This window comes from Leptonychotes weddellii, chromosome 6 (genome assembly GCF_054177405.1).
Source record: "Leptonychotes weddellii isolate Sample4059 chromosome 6, ASM5417740v2, whole genome shotgun sequence".
Classification (NCBI taxonomy): Eukaryota; Metazoa; Chordata; class Mammalia; order Carnivora; family Phocidae; genus Leptonychotes; species Leptonychotes weddellii.
Window position 1 is genome coordinate 80,809,202 of NC_138374.1, and position 17,075 is coordinate 80,826,276.

A 17,075-nucleotide genomic window follows, 5' to 3' on the forward strand; every position below is an offset into this window, starting at 1 on the left:
CCAGGGGTTTATCAATCTTGTTAATTCTTCCAAAGAACCAGCTCCTAGTTTCGTTGATCTGTTCTACTGTTCTTTTAGTTTCTATTTCATTGATTTCTGCTCTGATCTTTATTATTTCTCTTCTCATGCTGGGTTTAGGCTTTATTTGCTGTTCTTTCTCCAGCTCCTTTAGGTGTAGGGTTAGGTTGTGTACTTGAGACCTTTCTTGTTTCTTGAGAAAGGCTTGTATTGCTATATACTTTCCTCTTAGGACCGCCTTTGCTGCATCCCAAAGATTTTGAATAGTTGTGTTTTCATTTTCATTGGTTTCCATGTATTTTTTTAATTCTTCTTTAATTTCCTGGTTGACCCATTCATTCTTCAGTAGGATGCTCTTTAGCCTCCATGTATTTGAGTTCTTTCCGACTTCAGGAGACTCATTCTTACCAAATCCTGAGAGCAGCTGGTATAGGTCTGCCTCAGATGAACTGTTGCCGTGTTTTTATGGCCTAAAGTGAAGTCAAGCTCTTGACAGACTTTTCTGGAGCTGTGCAAGAGAGCGCTCACCAGAGGTAGAGCTCATATGGCTCTACACCACTTTCGCCCCTGGAATGGTCAAGTGGAAGGAATGGTGCTGGGCGTCCAGACCAACTTCCTGTACGGGTGAGGGAGCTGAGGGCCAGGAAGAGGAGGGCTTTCCCGGGACATTCAGCTGCTCAGGGCAGAGGTGCTGCTGGTGCTGGAACCGATGTGTCCTTACTTATCTTCATCATTTCCCAGCAGAGTGAACTTCCTCAGGAATCCCTCTGTCTGCGGTCAGAACTATTTTTCTCATTTGTAGAAAACTCAACAGTAGCACATCTGATTTAAAAAATATATATATAGATGTGCATAAAATGAATATTTCCACCTGTTGGAAACAAATTTCAGGGCTCACCCACTCAAACCCCATTCTCACAGTAAAGCTGAAATTCAAAAAGGAATTTTTTTCCCTAAATGACTTTGTCCTGAATGATAACAAGTCTCTTTGATATGTTTGGATAAGAAATAATGAAATAAGGATATAAATTTACTACTTTTATACCTCAAGGACTGTAGAAAAGAACACACCAATAAACTCTTACATTTACAAATTGAAAAAAGTAGATTTAAATTATGCTTCCCTACGTCATTTCTCTGTTTATGTACATGTGTCCTATATATATATATATATATATATATATATATATATATATATATATAGGAATACATATGTATAGGAATACATACACACACAATTGGATGTGCCCCTTCCTGGTGTGGGGAGAGGGGAGACAGACCCTACTGTGGAGACAGTCTCAGGAGAAGTCACAGAATGGAACAAGATAGTTGATGGGAGCAAGGTGAGTCGGGAACCCAAGGGTGTAGTGAATACTACCTCTCATCATAGTGAGACACTCCAGGGAGTTGATGGTTTGTTGTGTGTGGTTTCTTTTTTTAAAGATTTTACTTATTTATTTCAGACAGAGAGAGAGTGTGAGCACAAGCAGTGGGGAGGGGCAGAGAGAGAAGCAGCAGGCTCCTGGCTGAGCAGGGAGCCCGATGCGGGGCTTGATCCCAAGACCCTGGGATCATGACCTGAGCCAAAGGCAGATGCTTAACCAACTGAGCCACCTAGGTGCCCCAGGGAGTTGATGGTTAACTGTTAGTGAATGTATTTTGTCTTGCTCCAATATAGAGTGCTCTCAGGAGCTATTATTTTTGAAGGTTTGGAGGCAGTTTCAAAGCTTTTCTGCTCCTCTGTTTAGTAGTGACTTCTTAGGCCCAACCCAAAGAACAGCCAGTCAGATTCTTGTGGGGGTTTAGTTGTGAGTATAATTCCCCTATGAAATTGTTCTGTCTTGGGCCCTGGTCTCACCATGCCTGGTGGAAGAGGACCAGATTCTCGATGGGTTCCGTGTTGGAGGATCTTTTTTTTTAAAGACTTTATTTGTCAGAGAGAGAGAGAACAAGCAGGGGGAGTGGCAGGCGGAGGGAGCGGGAGATGCAGGCTCCCCACTAAGCAGGGAGCCTGATGTGGGACTTGATCCCAGGACCCTGGGATTATGACCTGAGCCAAAGGCAAACTCTTAACTGACTGAGCCACCCAGGCGCCCCTCGTGTTGGAGGATCCACTGCCCTTTTCCAAGTGCTGGGATTAGGAAGATCATAGGAACCGTGAGTTGAAGATATTTTGAAGTTACTACTTCCCAGACCTGTCTCACCTTTTGAGCAAGCCTAGGAGAGAAACAAATGGAAATGAAACATAAAGCTAGTGCAAAGAGCTTGAGCCATGAAGCCAGACGGACTTGGATTTGAATCTTACCTCTGGCAGTTATGGACAGAAGGACGTTTGTTACTTAAGTAGTAGGGCAGCTATCTTGTGCCTATTTGTAGATTAGAGGTATGGATGCCCTACAAGGATGTTGTGAGGAGTAATTGAAATACATACAAGGGACATCCAGATCGTGACCAAAAAAATGTCAGTTTCTATCTTGCAGATCCATCCTACAGATGTTTAATTGGGCATTTGCTCCATACAGTTCTCTGTGCTAGGTATGTGGGAGAGGCAGGATCAAAGAAGAAGAGGACCTATATTTAGCTCTAACATGTACACAAACAACAACAGAAGAACTCTATCCACACCAGTCTCCTTGCTATTTCTGGAACATCGGGCAAGCTCCTGGCTCGGCACTGGGACACTTGCTGTCCCCTCTTCCTAGAATTCTTATCTCCTACCCTTGACCTCTCTCCGATCTTCTATATTATCTTCTCAGCAAGGCTTTCCCTGATCATCCTGCCTAAGATGGAACTCCCTGGGGCCAGTGCTCCCCATCCCACTTCCCTGTTCACTTGTTTTTCCCTCTGATAAATATGTAGTTTATGTGTGTGTGTTTTCTGTCATACCAAGCTCGTCCTACCTCTTCAGTGTAAACACTCTGATTTCTTTACTGCTCTCTTCTCAGTGCCTAGAACATTGCATGATGTAGGTACTTGATAAGTGCTTTTGGAATAGATGAATGATCAGATGACTTAATTTTAGCTGCAGGAAGGGTCACGTGCCAAGGTCCAGTGGCCAGAAGAATAGCAGGTGTGGTAGGGACTGTAGTAGTTTCCTATGGCTGCTGTAACAAATGATCACAAACTCAGTGGCTTAAAACAACACAAATTTATTATCTTTTAGCAGTTCTGTAGGTCAGAAGCCTGAGATGGGTCTCACTGGGCAAAAATGAAGGTCCTTGGCAGGGCTACCTTCCTCTGTAGAGTCTCCCAGGGGGGATTTGTTTCCTTGACTTTGCTGGCTTCTGGAGGCTGCCTGTACCCCCTGGTCTATGGGGTCCCTTCCTCCACCTTCTAAGCCGACAATGAGGTTGGGTCCTCACGTCACATCACTGACCTCTTCTTTTGCCTCCCTCTTCCACCCTGAAAGACCCTTGTGATTCCACTGGGCCCACCTGGGGGGGTTCAGGACACGCTGCTTATTCTCAGGTCAGCTAACTAGCAGCCTTAATCCCACCGGCAACTTAATTCCCCTTTGCTGTGTACCCTAACATATGTATAGGTTCTGGGGACCGGGACATGGACATCTTTGGGGATCTATTATTCTGCCTCCTGTAGAATCTAACAAGTGAGACATTTTGCCTAGAACCTAAGGCTTGAGCTGCCAGGAGTAAAATATAAAACAGGAAGATTTCATCCTAAACAGCCATGATTGTCAAGATTTAATATGTGGGGGAGCTCCTGGATGACTCAGTCACTTGAGCATCTGCCTTCGGCTCAGGTCATGATCCCGGGTCCTGGGATTGAACTCCCTGCTTAGCAGAGAGTCTGCTTCTCCCTCTCCCTCCACCTGCCGCTCCACCTGCTTGTGTTTTCTCTCTCTCTCTGTCAAATAAATAAATAAATAAAATCTCTCTAAAAAAAAAGATTTAACATGTGAGCTTTACCTGGAAGGTGCACTCCAAGTTGCTTTGGAGTGAAGTGGTGGAACAGAGGCTTTAGGAGATGAATATGGACTTAGGGCAGGTATTTAGGACATTCATGTCTACCTTTTGTAAAGCAATTAACTTTCATTTCCCTCTCCTATGTATAGAAAGCTAGGTTCTTGTTTAGAATTTCCCCCCAAAAAAGTAGGGTGCACTTATATTGTCCTTTTAAGAACCACCCTGTGATATTATGTGCACAACCTGTATACGCAGAGACCCGTAAAGCCCTGCTACACACGGGCGCACTCACACAAGTGTACGCGTGTCCTCGTCTGCGCACCCACTGCCTCGCCCTGTTCTTGGCATCTCTTCTCCCCGGCTTTCCGTGGCCCTCTTTTTTTCTCTGCCTTGCCACCCCTGAGTGATCTGTATCTTCCTATCAGGCCTACTCTGGCAGTGGTTCTCACAAGAGTCATTGTATAAACATCCCCTAGGAGGCATGTAAAAATCTCCAGGGAGATCTCTATAGTTTGAAAAAGTCTGCCCTCCCTCACCTTTACCATGATTCCACCATGATTTAATACAGCTTCCTCGGATGGTTCTTCTCCCTGAAACCCACTGAGAATTTAATAAATATTAAACACCTGGTTTTGAATGGTGTCTGATGACAGTTTCTTAGGCTTTGAGTAGCCTCTTGAAAGCAGTCCAGTAGAACTTTCTATGATGATAGAATTGTTCTATATCTGTGCTACCCGATATGGTGGTGACAGCTACACGTGGCTATGGAGCTCTTAAAATGGACACACAGGAAAAATAGAGGACCTGCTTACTAAACCAGAGGACAGCATTTAATAAATGATAACTCACAATCTTTTTTCGAATTGCTTTTTCAGTTGTTGAGTATCCTCTTTTCTTCTTCTTCCTCTTCTTCTTCTTCTTCCTCTTCCTCCTCTCCCTCCCCTCCCCTTCTTCTCCTTCTTCTTCTTCTAATTTTTAATTTTTGTACAAGTCAAAATAAGAGGCACCTGGGTGGCTCAGTCTTTTGGGCGTCTGCCTTAGGCTCAGGTCATGATCCCAAGGTCCTGGGATCGAGTCCCACATCAGGCTCCTTGCTCGGCGGGGAGTCTGCTTCTCCCTCTACCCTTCTCCCCTGCTTGTGATCTCTCTCACTCAAATAAATAAATAAAATCTTTTTTAAAAAAAGTCAAAATAAGTTCACCTGGGTGTAATTGTACTCCTTTTACTCTTTCCTAGACTCATTTTGATTGATAACTACATTTTTGATTCAAAGTACCTGTGGGTCTCCAAACAAATGATTCTTTCTCTTGCCTCTCTTCCCCTTCCTGATATATATCAGCTATATTAAGATATAATCCACATATGATACAAAGCAGTCACAGTATATAAGTATATTCACAGAGCTGTGGAACCTTGAACACAGTGGATTTTATAGCATTTTCATCACCCGGAGAAGAAACTCCATCCTCATTAGCAGTCCTGTCCACTTCTCCCCCACCCTCTTCCCCTCCCTCGCCAATTAGTAATTGACTTTCTGTCTGTATGGATTTGCCTATTCTGAACATTTCGTATCGGTGGAATCATACAGTATGTGGTCCTTTATGACTGGCTTCTTGCACTTAGCATGGTGTTTTTAGGGATCATCCATGTTGTAGTAATTCATTACTTTTCACTGCCAGTAATATTCCGTTGTATGGATATGTCACATTTTATTTATCCATTCATCAGCTGATGGACATTTGGGTTGTTTCCACCTTAGTTGCTAGAATTATGCTGCTGTGAACATTGATGCACAAGTTTTTGGGTGAACATGTGTTTTCCTTTCTCTTGGGTATGTAACTAAGGAGCGGAATTGTTTAGTGATATGGTAACTGTATGTTTAACTTTTTAAGACACTGCCAGACAATTTTCCAAAGTGCCTGCAACATTTCACCTTGCTACCAGTCATACATGAGAGTTTCAGTTTCTCCACATCCTCACCAACACTTGTTATTCTTGTCTTTTTGACATCCTTATAGCCAAGCTGGGGGGTGTGAAGTGATACCTCACTGTGGTTTTGATTTGCATTTCCCTGATGGCTAATGATGTTGAGCATCTTTCCATGTGCTTTATTGGCCATTTGAATATCTTCTCTGGAGAAATGTCTGTTCAGATCCTTTGCCCATTTTTTTTCCTTTGCCCATTTTTTTAATTGAATGATTTGTCTTCCTTTCTGTTGTCTTCATTTGGCCTGAACAGGATGCTGATATGCTCACTGGCGATGAGCAAGTATGGAAGGAAGTTCAAGAATCCTTGAAAAAAATTGAAGAACTGAAGGCACATTGGAGTATCCTTTTACCTGTGGATTGAGCCATACCGTTGGGACTGTTGCTTCTTTATTGGTTTGAGCGTGGCGTTGATAAAGCCAAGTCCATGGTTTGACCTCTGTCTGAGCCAGTGAGTTTCATTCTGTTTCATGGTCAGAGGCTGCATCCCAAATCCCAGCCAACAGTTTGGGTAATGGCTAGGGCAGAGTATGGCAGGATCAGCATGAATACCTCACCACCATTAGATAGTAACCAAAACTCATGACCGGTAATAGGACAGTAAGTAGTAGTCTCTATATGTACTAGGTAACAGATTTCTGTATTCCTTTCCTCCCACAACCTACATCTCTAGGAAAGAATAACTTAGAATCCTAAAAAGTTAATATCATTGACTCTCAGATCTAGAAGTTTCGTATTAAATCAACCATGACTACCATGGCAGAGGGAGTTGCTGCACAGTAAATTTTCTGGGCATAAATAGTAAGGACCAATGAGTGGGTCAAAGTTCAGAGTAAGGAGAGAGCGCTTATGCTGGAGGTCATCTGGGGAGGCCACACTGATGTTGTACTGGGTAAGTGGTAGCCAAAGTCAAGGACAGGGTTTGAATGGACAGAAGCTGAGAGGGAGGTTGCTTCCGGTAGGGGAGTTCACTTGAGCAAAAAATGACAAAGGGAAACCCCAAGGCCAGAAGAAATAGACCAAGGTAGATGAAAAAGATAATGCAAGGTCCTTCAGATGCCTTGGGGAAATTAGATCCCCGACAACAAGAACATCTCCAAATGAAGTTTCTATCTACAATGTTTTTTAAAGAGTGGTACAGAATAGGAGAGATAGATGGACAAATTGCTCTTGTTTTTAAAGGTGAAAGAAGTATCTCCTGAAATCTGAACGGGGTGGGTTGTTTTTTGCTTGTTTGTTGAAGTTTGGTAAAGAATCTGTAACTGATTACTAAAGAAATGGAAAAGGGAGCTGTGATCAGCCTGAGGCTGCGTGAATTCACCAAGAGCAAGTGAGTCTGCAGAGACATGGATTTCTTTGGTAAAGTTTGTATGTGGATTTCAGGGAGAGGCTTAATTAAAAGCAGTCAAGAAATTGATGCTAGATGCTAGCATGGCCAGACAGCTTTCTAAATGCTTGAATGACTCTCCTGAGAAAATGATGCCCCTGGGGTCCCTGTGACTCTGGAGTGCTCTGTTCCCACCTTGGTCCTCTCCTGCCTTTGACTCTGGGCCTTGAATGGAGATACAGAGCACAGGGTCCTCAGATTCCCAAAGGTTATAGGTTGGGGAATGGCAGAGGTTGGGATGACAGAATCCAGAGCTCAGGATCCCCAAAGGCTTGAATGATGCCTGAATCTAAAAAGATGAAATTCAACAAGAATATATATAAAATCTTCTATTTGGGTCAAAGAGTTTAAGTGTGTAAATAGACATCAAGCTTAGCAGCAGAACATGTGGAACAATTTTAGGGTTTTAGTACACAGCAAAATTTAATCAAGTTTAAGAGGATGATATAACCCCTCAAAAAGCTACTGCAATCTCGGGCTACATTAACAGAGACTAGGAAATGAGAAAGGTGATCTGTGAGTCTGATCATATCCAGAGTTTTGGGACCAGTTGGGAGTAGGGCATATTAAGAAGGATCTAGAAAAATTGAAATAAGTTGTGAGGAATGGAGCCAGGATCCAAATGGAGTTTGCAACCCTGTCTGTAGGCAGGATGGGAGATACTGGGAAAACAGTCAGATCTGGGAAGAAGAAGGGGCCCTTCTTGGGCTCAAAAAACTGTTCTTACTGCAGAGAAGTAGGATTGTTCTCTCTGCTCCCCAGCCATGGAATTGGGGCCCTGGATGATCCAGCCACAGTCGGGTCTCAGCGGGACAAGGCTTCACGGAAAAAGGACTCTGTGCCAAATGATCTGCCAGTTGCAGCCCACTTTCTGGTGCATACAACCCTGCCCTCACAACTCTCACACCTGCTTTGGTACATACATACTTGAGGGGCATCAGAGGCACAGTGGTCAACTCTGGGAGGTAAAAGAAGGTTCCACAGAGGAGGTTATCATTCTATCTGCTTTGGGGAGGCTCTCCACCCCTTTTCCAGCTAGAGCTCAGCTCCTCCCTGGAACAGAATGACGTGTATGCAACACCAAAAAATACCAGGGACTATATTTTTGAGCAAATACAATGTCAGCATCCACTTGGGGGAAAAAGCCTCTTAGTTAAAATTATTCAATATTTTTGCTCACTGGGGTGTTTTATAGGAGAGGGTTGCCTTGTTTGCCAGCAGACAGTTGCCAGGGTTGCAAAGGAAAATTGGCATGTGGTCCCTTCCAGCTTGCGGGGGATAAAGTAGATGTATTCCTATCAGTGGCTGCAGAATATCACATCTGGTTTTTATTTCTAAGGCTTGTCACTTAAAACCTCTTTCAAATGAGTTGGAGCATATATAAATGAGTGGGCGAATAGTCATGGAGGTCAAACAACACAACGTTAAAATAAGGCGCAAAGTCTTGCCACAGAAATGTCTAGCGTTGTGTAAGAGACAGTCATTCCTCCTGACAGTTCGTCAAATACCTAATCCTGGAATGAAAAGCCACAGAGGTTAGCCCAGCAATCTGTTGCAAAATCAGTGCGTTGCCTGAGATACTGTTCCCCCCAACCTCTGGGGATCCATTCAGCACACTTTATCCATACACGTCAGATGAATACAAAAGAAGTCACTGACTCACTTTTCTTCAATAAATGCACCTCACCCGAGACCAGAGTCAACTCCTCAGAGACAGGACTCATCCTAAAATTACAGTGTAGTATACAAGAAGTGTGAAATAAAGGCCTTCGGCTGTGCGTTGTGGTGCTTGCGAATCTCACCAAGGAAGTCGTGCCTTGGGGGTAGGGTGCTATGCCTCCAGGGGGCCCCCACTGAAAAGAAACACGCATTTCCCATGAGGGTTCATAAAGACGTTAGTCCCCACTCCCACAGGCGGCTTGACTGGATTATTACAAGTGTTTGCTAACGTTCTGGAAGGCAGCACCATCGGGTGGCAGGGAGGTTAGGAGGGGTGGATGTTGCGGGGGTGGGGGGGCAGGATAAAGGGGCGCTGGAGCCTGCCCTCAGTTCAGGGCGGGACAGAAGAGACTGGGCTGTGTGGTGGTGGCAAGGGGTGTGGGTAGATGGGGGTTCAGTCCACTGGACCGTTTTCCCTATGCCTAGTCGCCGTCAGAGGTCACGTGGCTTTAAGCGCTCCGGCGACATCCTCAGAGCCTCAGATCTGACCAGTGACAGAAGTAGCTCAGATTGAAATCCAGCTTTAGCTCCAGCCAAAAGCTCTGCCATTTCTGCTGCATCTGAAATCTGCAACCCCTTTCGCTCGAGTGGAGTACGGCTCCTGAAAGCAGGAGGATGTGGAGCTGTGCAGGTTGAAGGGGGTGGGGGGGGCCTGTACCTCCCCAGCACCTAACACCCCAGCAGCAGCGCAAGAAGAGAAGTGTGTGTGTCCCAGGAGCCCGCACTCTGGCCTGCAGCTATGCTTCCATGGTGTTCAGAGGGCGGGAGGGGGGGAGGCATTCAGGGCACACTCCACGCTCCCTACGGCACATCCTCAGGCCTCTGGCTGCCTCCCAAAGAGGACAGGGAATACTAGCAGTTTTAAAAAAGGGTGATCACGGGACGCCTGCGTGGCTTGGTTGGTGAAGCATCTGCCTTCAGCTCAGGTCATGATCTCAGGGTTCTGGGATCGAGTCCCGTTTGAGAGCATGTGCTCTCTCTCAAGTAAATAAATGAAATCTTTTTAAAAAAATAAAAATAAAAAAGGGCAATCACACCAAGGCTCCACAAGAGGAAGTTATGGACTCACAGTGACTCAGAGTTGCTCATAAGGGGGCATTGGGTCTTCTCTCTGTCCTTCTTAATTTTTTTTTTTTTTTTTAGAGATTTATTTGAGAGAGAGAGAGCAGGGGGATGGGGCAGAGGGAGAAAGAGAATCTCCAGCAGACTCCATGCTGAGCGCAGAGCCCGGAGCCTGTCAAGGGGCTCGATCTCACGACCCTGAGGTCATGACCTGAGCCCAAGTCCAGACTCAGACACTTAACCAGCCCTGCCACCCAGGCACCCCTCTCTGCCCTTTTTAAACCTGCAGTTTATGTGCATGAGCCCTGTTCTTAATACTATCTTTCACTGGGCGCCTGGGTGGCTCAGATGGTTAAGCGTCTGCCTTCGGCTCAGGTCATGATCCCAGGGTCCTGGGATCGAGTCCCGTATCGGGCTCTCTGCTCCTTGGGAGCCTGCTTCTCCCTCTGCCTCTGTCTCTCATGAATAAATAAATAAATAAAAATCTTTAAAAAAAAAAAAACTATCTTTTACTTTGGAGGTTCAAAATAAGAATATCTTTTTTTTTTTGGTTAAGTATAGGCTTGGATCCCTTTTGTTTTATAATAAAAAAACTTCAATATGAGACCCAGTGGAGATGTATTTCTTCGAGTTGCTTCCTTCGTTCGTGCCTGTGGGTTGTGTACTTGGCTTCCTGTGTGCCCGAGGTTCGGATGACACAGAGGCAAAAATGAGCTGCTCCTTTTTAAAATGGAATCCGTCTAAAGTTTCTTCCATTTTAGATCCGTTTTGTAACAGAAGCTAACACAGTACATAATTTAAACTGAACTAACCGAATCGGTAGTTCAGCTTAATACACAGCTGCATTATTTCATGGCTGGCTTTAAAAAGAATCCATATAGGAGTACGAAGAAAGAAGGGTTCTTTGGAAATCCTGATCCCCCAAAGTACAGGCTTGGTTGGAAGATGATTTGTTGATGTAAACAGAATTTGCTTCTCTGAGATGCCACTTAACCGTTTTTGTTTCTCAAGTATGTTTTCAGGCAGCTCATCTGTGTAAAATAATGGGCTCTTTCTTCCCTCCTGTGCCTGGGAGCTCTTCAGCCTTGTAGAGAATCTCATTTTACTTGTTTTCTTGGTGAAGACAATGAATCCTTAACTAAGGTTAATAACAGAGTGGGAACAGGTGCTGGCCATGTGCCAGACGATCATCAGCAGCAACGCCGAACGCCTTCCCGACATCAACATCTACCAGCTGAAGGTGCTCGACTGTGCTATGGATGCGTGCATCAACCTTGGTCTGCTGGAGGAGGCCTTGTTCTATGGGATCCGGACCATGGAGCCGTACAGGTGAGTCATCGGGAGAGGGCCAGAATCGAGGCTGCAGTGTCTTCTCTGAGCCGGAAGACTGACATCCTGAAGTCACTTGGATGGCCACTTTTTTATTGCGCGTCCCCATTTTGTTCGTTGCTCCTGAGGCTTGTGTCGCGTGTCAGGCTCTGTGGGGGTGTGGAGACTGATGAAATGCTGTCTCTGTGGAGTCGGGGATTCCAGTGTTGTGTGCTGCTTGCGGCAACGAGGCAGAGTGCGGGGGGTGGGCAGCCGCGGGGGCCCAGGGCTCGGCCCCAGCTTGGCCGGGGGGCTGTGTCATTTGCCTTTGGGGCCCTCGGTCTGGCTGACTCATCGATGGTGGTCTCTAATGTTTGTCAGGGCTTTATGGTTCCCGGGGTGCTTCACTGGAATCAAGGGACCCCATAACCGCCTTCTGACCCACTCAGGAGAGCGGGGAGACCTTGGTGCTCAAACGTGTCAGGGAGTCAGGTGAAGGAGCAGTTGCTACTTAATTGTTTCTTGACTGTCCGCAGCTCCTTCAGACCAGGGGTGTGTTGTCCCCTGATGCCTTTGTAACTCACAGGAGCTTTGGCAGCGCTGAAGTCTGGTGCTGGTGGTTGCGGGACCCTGTTTGCAGAGGGTCGAGAACGTGAGTTTGGAAGTCGAGGCAGATCAGTCCGGAGGGAAGGGCACGGCGTCATTCATACTGTCAGCTGAGGTGGGAGCAACCATCTCGAGCACAGGACAAGGTCCCTCACAGCTGGGAAGGCGCCCTGAAGCCTGGGGGGCAGGGGGCGGGGGAGGTCCCTGAGAGCGGGGGCACCATTCTGGGTGGCACTGAAGGCCAGGCAAACACGATGTCTGCCCTGAGGGGCCAAGCAGAGGGACAGCCCAGCTCCCAGCCTCCCCCGCTGGGGGCAACAGGTAGGGGAGGGGCTCTAAGTGAAGGAGGGTGGGCAGCAAGGGTGCACAGACCAGCCACGGCCCCGTGCCCCGAGGGTGTTTTTTTTTTTTTATAAAGATTTTATTTCTTTGACAGAGACACAGCAAGAGAGGGAACACAAGCAGGGCAGTGGGAGAGGGAGAAGCAGGCTTCCCGCTGAGCAGGGAGTCTGATGCGGGGCTTGATCCCAGGACCCTGGGATCATGACCTGAGCCGAAGGCAGATGCTTAATGACTGAGCCACCCAGGTGCCCCCCGAGGGTGTTTTCAGAGCTTCCGAAGGTGGCTCCTTCCCCTGCTTGCGGTCGAACAGCTCTGGAATCCAGACTGTGAGTCAGCTCGCATCAAACTTGCAGGCGATTGCCTTCAGGGCTGAGATGGTAGACTTTCCCATGAGCGTCAAATGTCTGCTCGGGATGATGAATCTTGTGGGTTTTCAGAAAATATGAACAGAGCACAAAGAGATAAGGCTTCGTTCTCTGAGCCTAGGTGTTGCAATAAGAGGCAGGTTGGGATGGCTGGTGTCGCCTCTCTGAACCCCAGGGCTGGGTCTCGGGAAGCCAAACCATGGGCTGAGCGGATGGACTGTAGCCGGGAGACGCAGGCCAGGCAGACCCTCCTTCCTGCAGGCACCCCCGCAGCCCCTCGCCCCACACTCTGGCTAGCGCTGGACCTGCACCCGCTCTGGCTGCCCCAGCCCCCATCCCCGCCCCTAGGCTGCCCTCTGGGCTGCTCTGACCACAGACACTTGACACTGGTCCCCCACCTCGACGGTGCTGCTTCTGCACACAATTTTGAATCCTCTCCCCACACCTATCATGGCTTATCTGAAGGACTAATTTACCCCTTAATTAACTGACTTGAGTCAAACAGAGAGGCCTTTCTCGTGAGGCCACGTCCACCGGAATGGACTCCATGTTGTTTGGAATACATCTGGTTATATTTTCCTGGTGTTTGGCAGATCACACTCTGTGCTTACGCCGGGTGACAGATTTCCTAGCCTCCCTCAGTTTCTCTTCCCCGGAGCTTGTTAAGAAGTAGCTGTGCAGTGGTCTATATTTCCAGAAATCCCATCTTCATTGATCGATCCACTTTGAACCAGTGGGTTCTGACCGGTTTGCTTGCAGCAGTATTTATTGTAGGGGAAGTAACCCAGCACCAATGGGGCAGTGAGGGGGATGCTGGCGTACTTGGCTTTTCTTCCCGTTAGCTCAGCAAAAGTGAAAACAAGGAACAAATGGGTGAGATGCTCTGCAAGCCCTTTAACAATCCGGAGGCAGGAATCCGAGAGTTGGTGGCGGTTTCCGTCCCCCACATGTGTGTGAGCCTCTGGGCCGCCAGCCACCGATTCGGTCTCCCCGCAGATGCGCAAGGTGGGCCCTCGGGTCCCCTTTAGCCAAGGACGTGGGCAGTTAGTTTGGCATGAGTTACTGAGAGGCGACGGGACTGTCACCTGCTCTAACAGTTTTACAGTGTTAATATACTGTTTGCAACAGCTAGACTGAGGTCAGGACTCTGGGGATGATGTTCTCCCTCTGGACCTGGGCTAAATTTTAACTACTGACTTTAACGGAGAAGGTGTCCACATTCTGGTTTTATCCAAATCACCGCATTGCTCTCGGCTCCCTTCTTGCTGCTGTCATTTATTTTGACTTGATAGAAGGAAGTTCTTTTATGACGCAACACAGTATTAAGATCTTTGTTTCATGGGGCGCCTGGGTGGCTCAGTCAGTGAAGCGTCTGCCTTCAGCTCAGGTCATGGTGCCGGGGTCCTGGGATTGAGTCCCGCATCGGGCTCCCTGCTCAATGGGAAGTCTGCTTCTCCCTCTGCCTGCCGTTCTCACCCTGCTCGTGCTCGCTCGCTCTCTTTTTCTTTCTCTCTCTCAAATAAATAAATTAAATCTTCAAAAAAAAAATCTTTGTTTCATGAAGTAGGTTGGCATTAATTCACACACAACAGAATTTATCATCTTTAGCTCATACTGTTTCTTCTGAGAGCATCTGTGATTATATATGCATGGTCATCTGTCCTGTAGCACTATGAACATTAAGCAGAAAGAAAGCAGTTTAAACGTATTTCATAAATTTTCATTTAAAAATGTAATTAAATAATCTTAACCACAAGATGAATTGAGTTGCAAAAGTTCGCTTGCCAGTGGTAATGTAGAGCTTGGGAAGCCTTTTCCTGCTGAAGAAGGCATTAAGGGTTATGGTGGTGTCACCAGACCAGCCCTTGAAACTCTGGATCCTAATATCACTGGTGTCTGCTACACATTTGTGTAAAAATAAAAAGAAGGAAATATAAAAACAAAACAGAGTATAGTTTTAAACTTAAAATTTAAATTATGTTGAATATAAAATCAAACTTGATTTTCTTTAGGACCCAGAGAAAGATCTAGAGATACAGAGGCTTGTTAAGGCTTTGAGGAGGACTTTTGGTGTATCCACATGTGTTCTGGTAACTTAACTTTTGGTTTAAGAATAGCATAGACTTCTAGGAAAGCACTTTCCTAAAGAACACAAATAAAAATTACCCTCATCTTTCAAACTCCTGTTCCACTCCCTAAAGATAACCATGGTTAAATTTCTTTCCTAAAGTTTTCAGTGTGTGGTGTGGAGTTTTCAGTGTGTTCATTTATAACACACTTGCCTAATTTTTTCAAGCCCCGGTTCTTCTCCTCTCTTTTCCCCAGTGGTTCTCACATGCTCAGAGACTTTTGTTTTCCCTCTGTCTCACTTCTCCTCAAAACTGCTCACTCGGGCTCTTCCCTTTTTCTCCTTCTCCTGTCTGTCTCTCCTCGTCTCATCTTTCTTGTGGAGAGACTCAGTTCCAGTCTGCATCTGCTAGATGTGTCTAATGAGGTGGTGGGTGAGGAAGGGAGAAGGGAAAGAAAAGCCAAGAAGTCTACTGAGTGGGCAGAGAGAAGAAAATCCCCTGTTCTGGAACTGGCTGTTTTCACTTTACTACAAAGCGTGGACATCAGTCCAGATCAGCTCCTGAATATCCACCTTCCTTTTTAATAGGTCTATAGAATTTCATCTTAGGAATGTACTATAATTTGTAAACTAGCCCCTACTATTTCCATTTCCGTTTACTGTATCAAGAAATACTGCCATTAACATCCACATAGTTGAATCTTTGTGTACTGATGGGACCAACTCTATAGGGCAAATCCATGTGATAAATTCCTAAATGCTAACTCACTGATCAAAATGTACGTTCATTTTAACTGGAGATAGCAACCCCCAAATTGTGTCCACCATCCACCAAGCTGTCACTTTCCTCAAAAGCACTGAGAACGGGTGACATGATGTTGATTATATCTGATCTGAATTCATCTCAAAATATATAGGGGTCTTCCCCTTTTCCTTGACCAAAGCCTGCTCTTACAGGATGAGATTTGCTGGTATTGACCGACAACATAGTATTTTGTGGTGGCGGGAAGGACATTTTTGTGAGTGTCCTGGGAAGAGCAGAACATGAACCGCGAAGGGACTCAAACAAGTGGGTGTGGGATCAGACTGGGGAGCAGTGTGACTCCCGCTCGTGGATTGAAAAGCATGATCTCCGCTCATGTGGAGTCCGGTGCCTTGCTGGCCGCCATGATGGCAGAGCGGGAGTGGAAGGCTCTGGGAGTCTGTGCGTGTGACCTGTTTCCCAGCCAGGTGTTTGGGACTCTGAGATCGCCAGGGGTCACACAGCAGCCCTGCCGTTTTCATTTTGCCAGTGATTCTTGAACGTTCCCCCCCCCAAGGCTTTCGCAGATAGGTTGATAAAATGCAAGTACCCGCCACTGCTGTTTTCAAGCCGACTTCTCTTCTGAAGACCTGCAGTTGCTCTTCTGTGTGTTTTTGTCATCGATCGATATGACGTGGTGGTCCAGGACCCAGTGGGGCGTGCAGGTACCGTGCGGACGCAGCAGAGCGCTGGGCACGGTCACTCACTGGGCACTTACCTGGGCCTGCTTGTGCCTGACCCACATCTCTGTGCCCCACAGATGTGGTTAGGTTGCCCTGTGATGATGCTTATGTCCGTGTACCCATCACTGAAGCTCACGCCTAGATGGCAGGGTCCTTGGCTGGCGTGTCTAGGGTGGAACCTTCCTCTGTCGCAGTCACAGTGTGGGACCCAGAGAACACACCAGAGCTAGGTCTCTACCCAGGAGGGGACCTGAGTGCCTGCACTTCGTGCAATGTTCTGGTCATTTCCCTTGCTGGCCACCTGTCTTCCGTGGTGAGATTTACAGAACTGTCTCCCCCAGTGAGTGAACAAATGTTTTATTCTCTGCCTGTGGTTGTGGACAGTAATCCTTTGGCCCCTTAATCATTGTTTTCCACACTGTTAATTTCCCATTCAAGTCTCTTTGGCCAAACCCCTGTCCAAGATTTTGAGCTGTGTGTTTGTGTAAAATACTGAGTTACCTGATGGACCTAGCCAGGGTCTCTTTTCCTTTGCTACCAATTTTCGAAGACTGGTTTCTTAGCCACAGCCCCTGTCTGGACACTGGGGGATGACCGCCTGCCCCACAGCGGGCAAACTAGTCCCTCAAGGCCCAAGCAGTTTTCATTCAAACTTTTTAATATCAGGCCTTTTAATTCAATTCCCAAAGGCTCTTTTACTTCAGAGTCTAGAAATTCAACAAAGGAAACAGGAGGAAGAGGAGGAGGGAGGAAAGGGGGGAAGAGAAGAGGGAGGAGGAGGGGAAGGAGGGGGGAGTAGGAGGAGGG

At 46.6% G+C, this 17,075-nt stretch overlaps 1 protein-coding gene across 3 annotated transcripts in view; it reads left to right on the forward strand.

Moving 5' to 3' along the window:
• The window catches only part of SMYD3 (SET and MYND domain containing 3), a 647,362-nt gene that overhangs the window by 553,019 nt on the left and 77,268 nt on the right, over positions 1-17,075 (forward strand). For all 3 annotated transcript variants that reach the window (XM_081824470.1, XM_081824469.1, XM_081824471.1), the window contains 2 exons: positions 6,180-6,267; positions 11,249-11,423. In XM_081824470.1, coding sequence (XP_081680596.1) covers positions 6,180-6,267; positions 11,249-11,423 — 263 coding nt within the window. The remainder of the gene's footprint in view (positions 1-6,179; positions 6,268-11,248; positions 11,424-17,075) is intronic.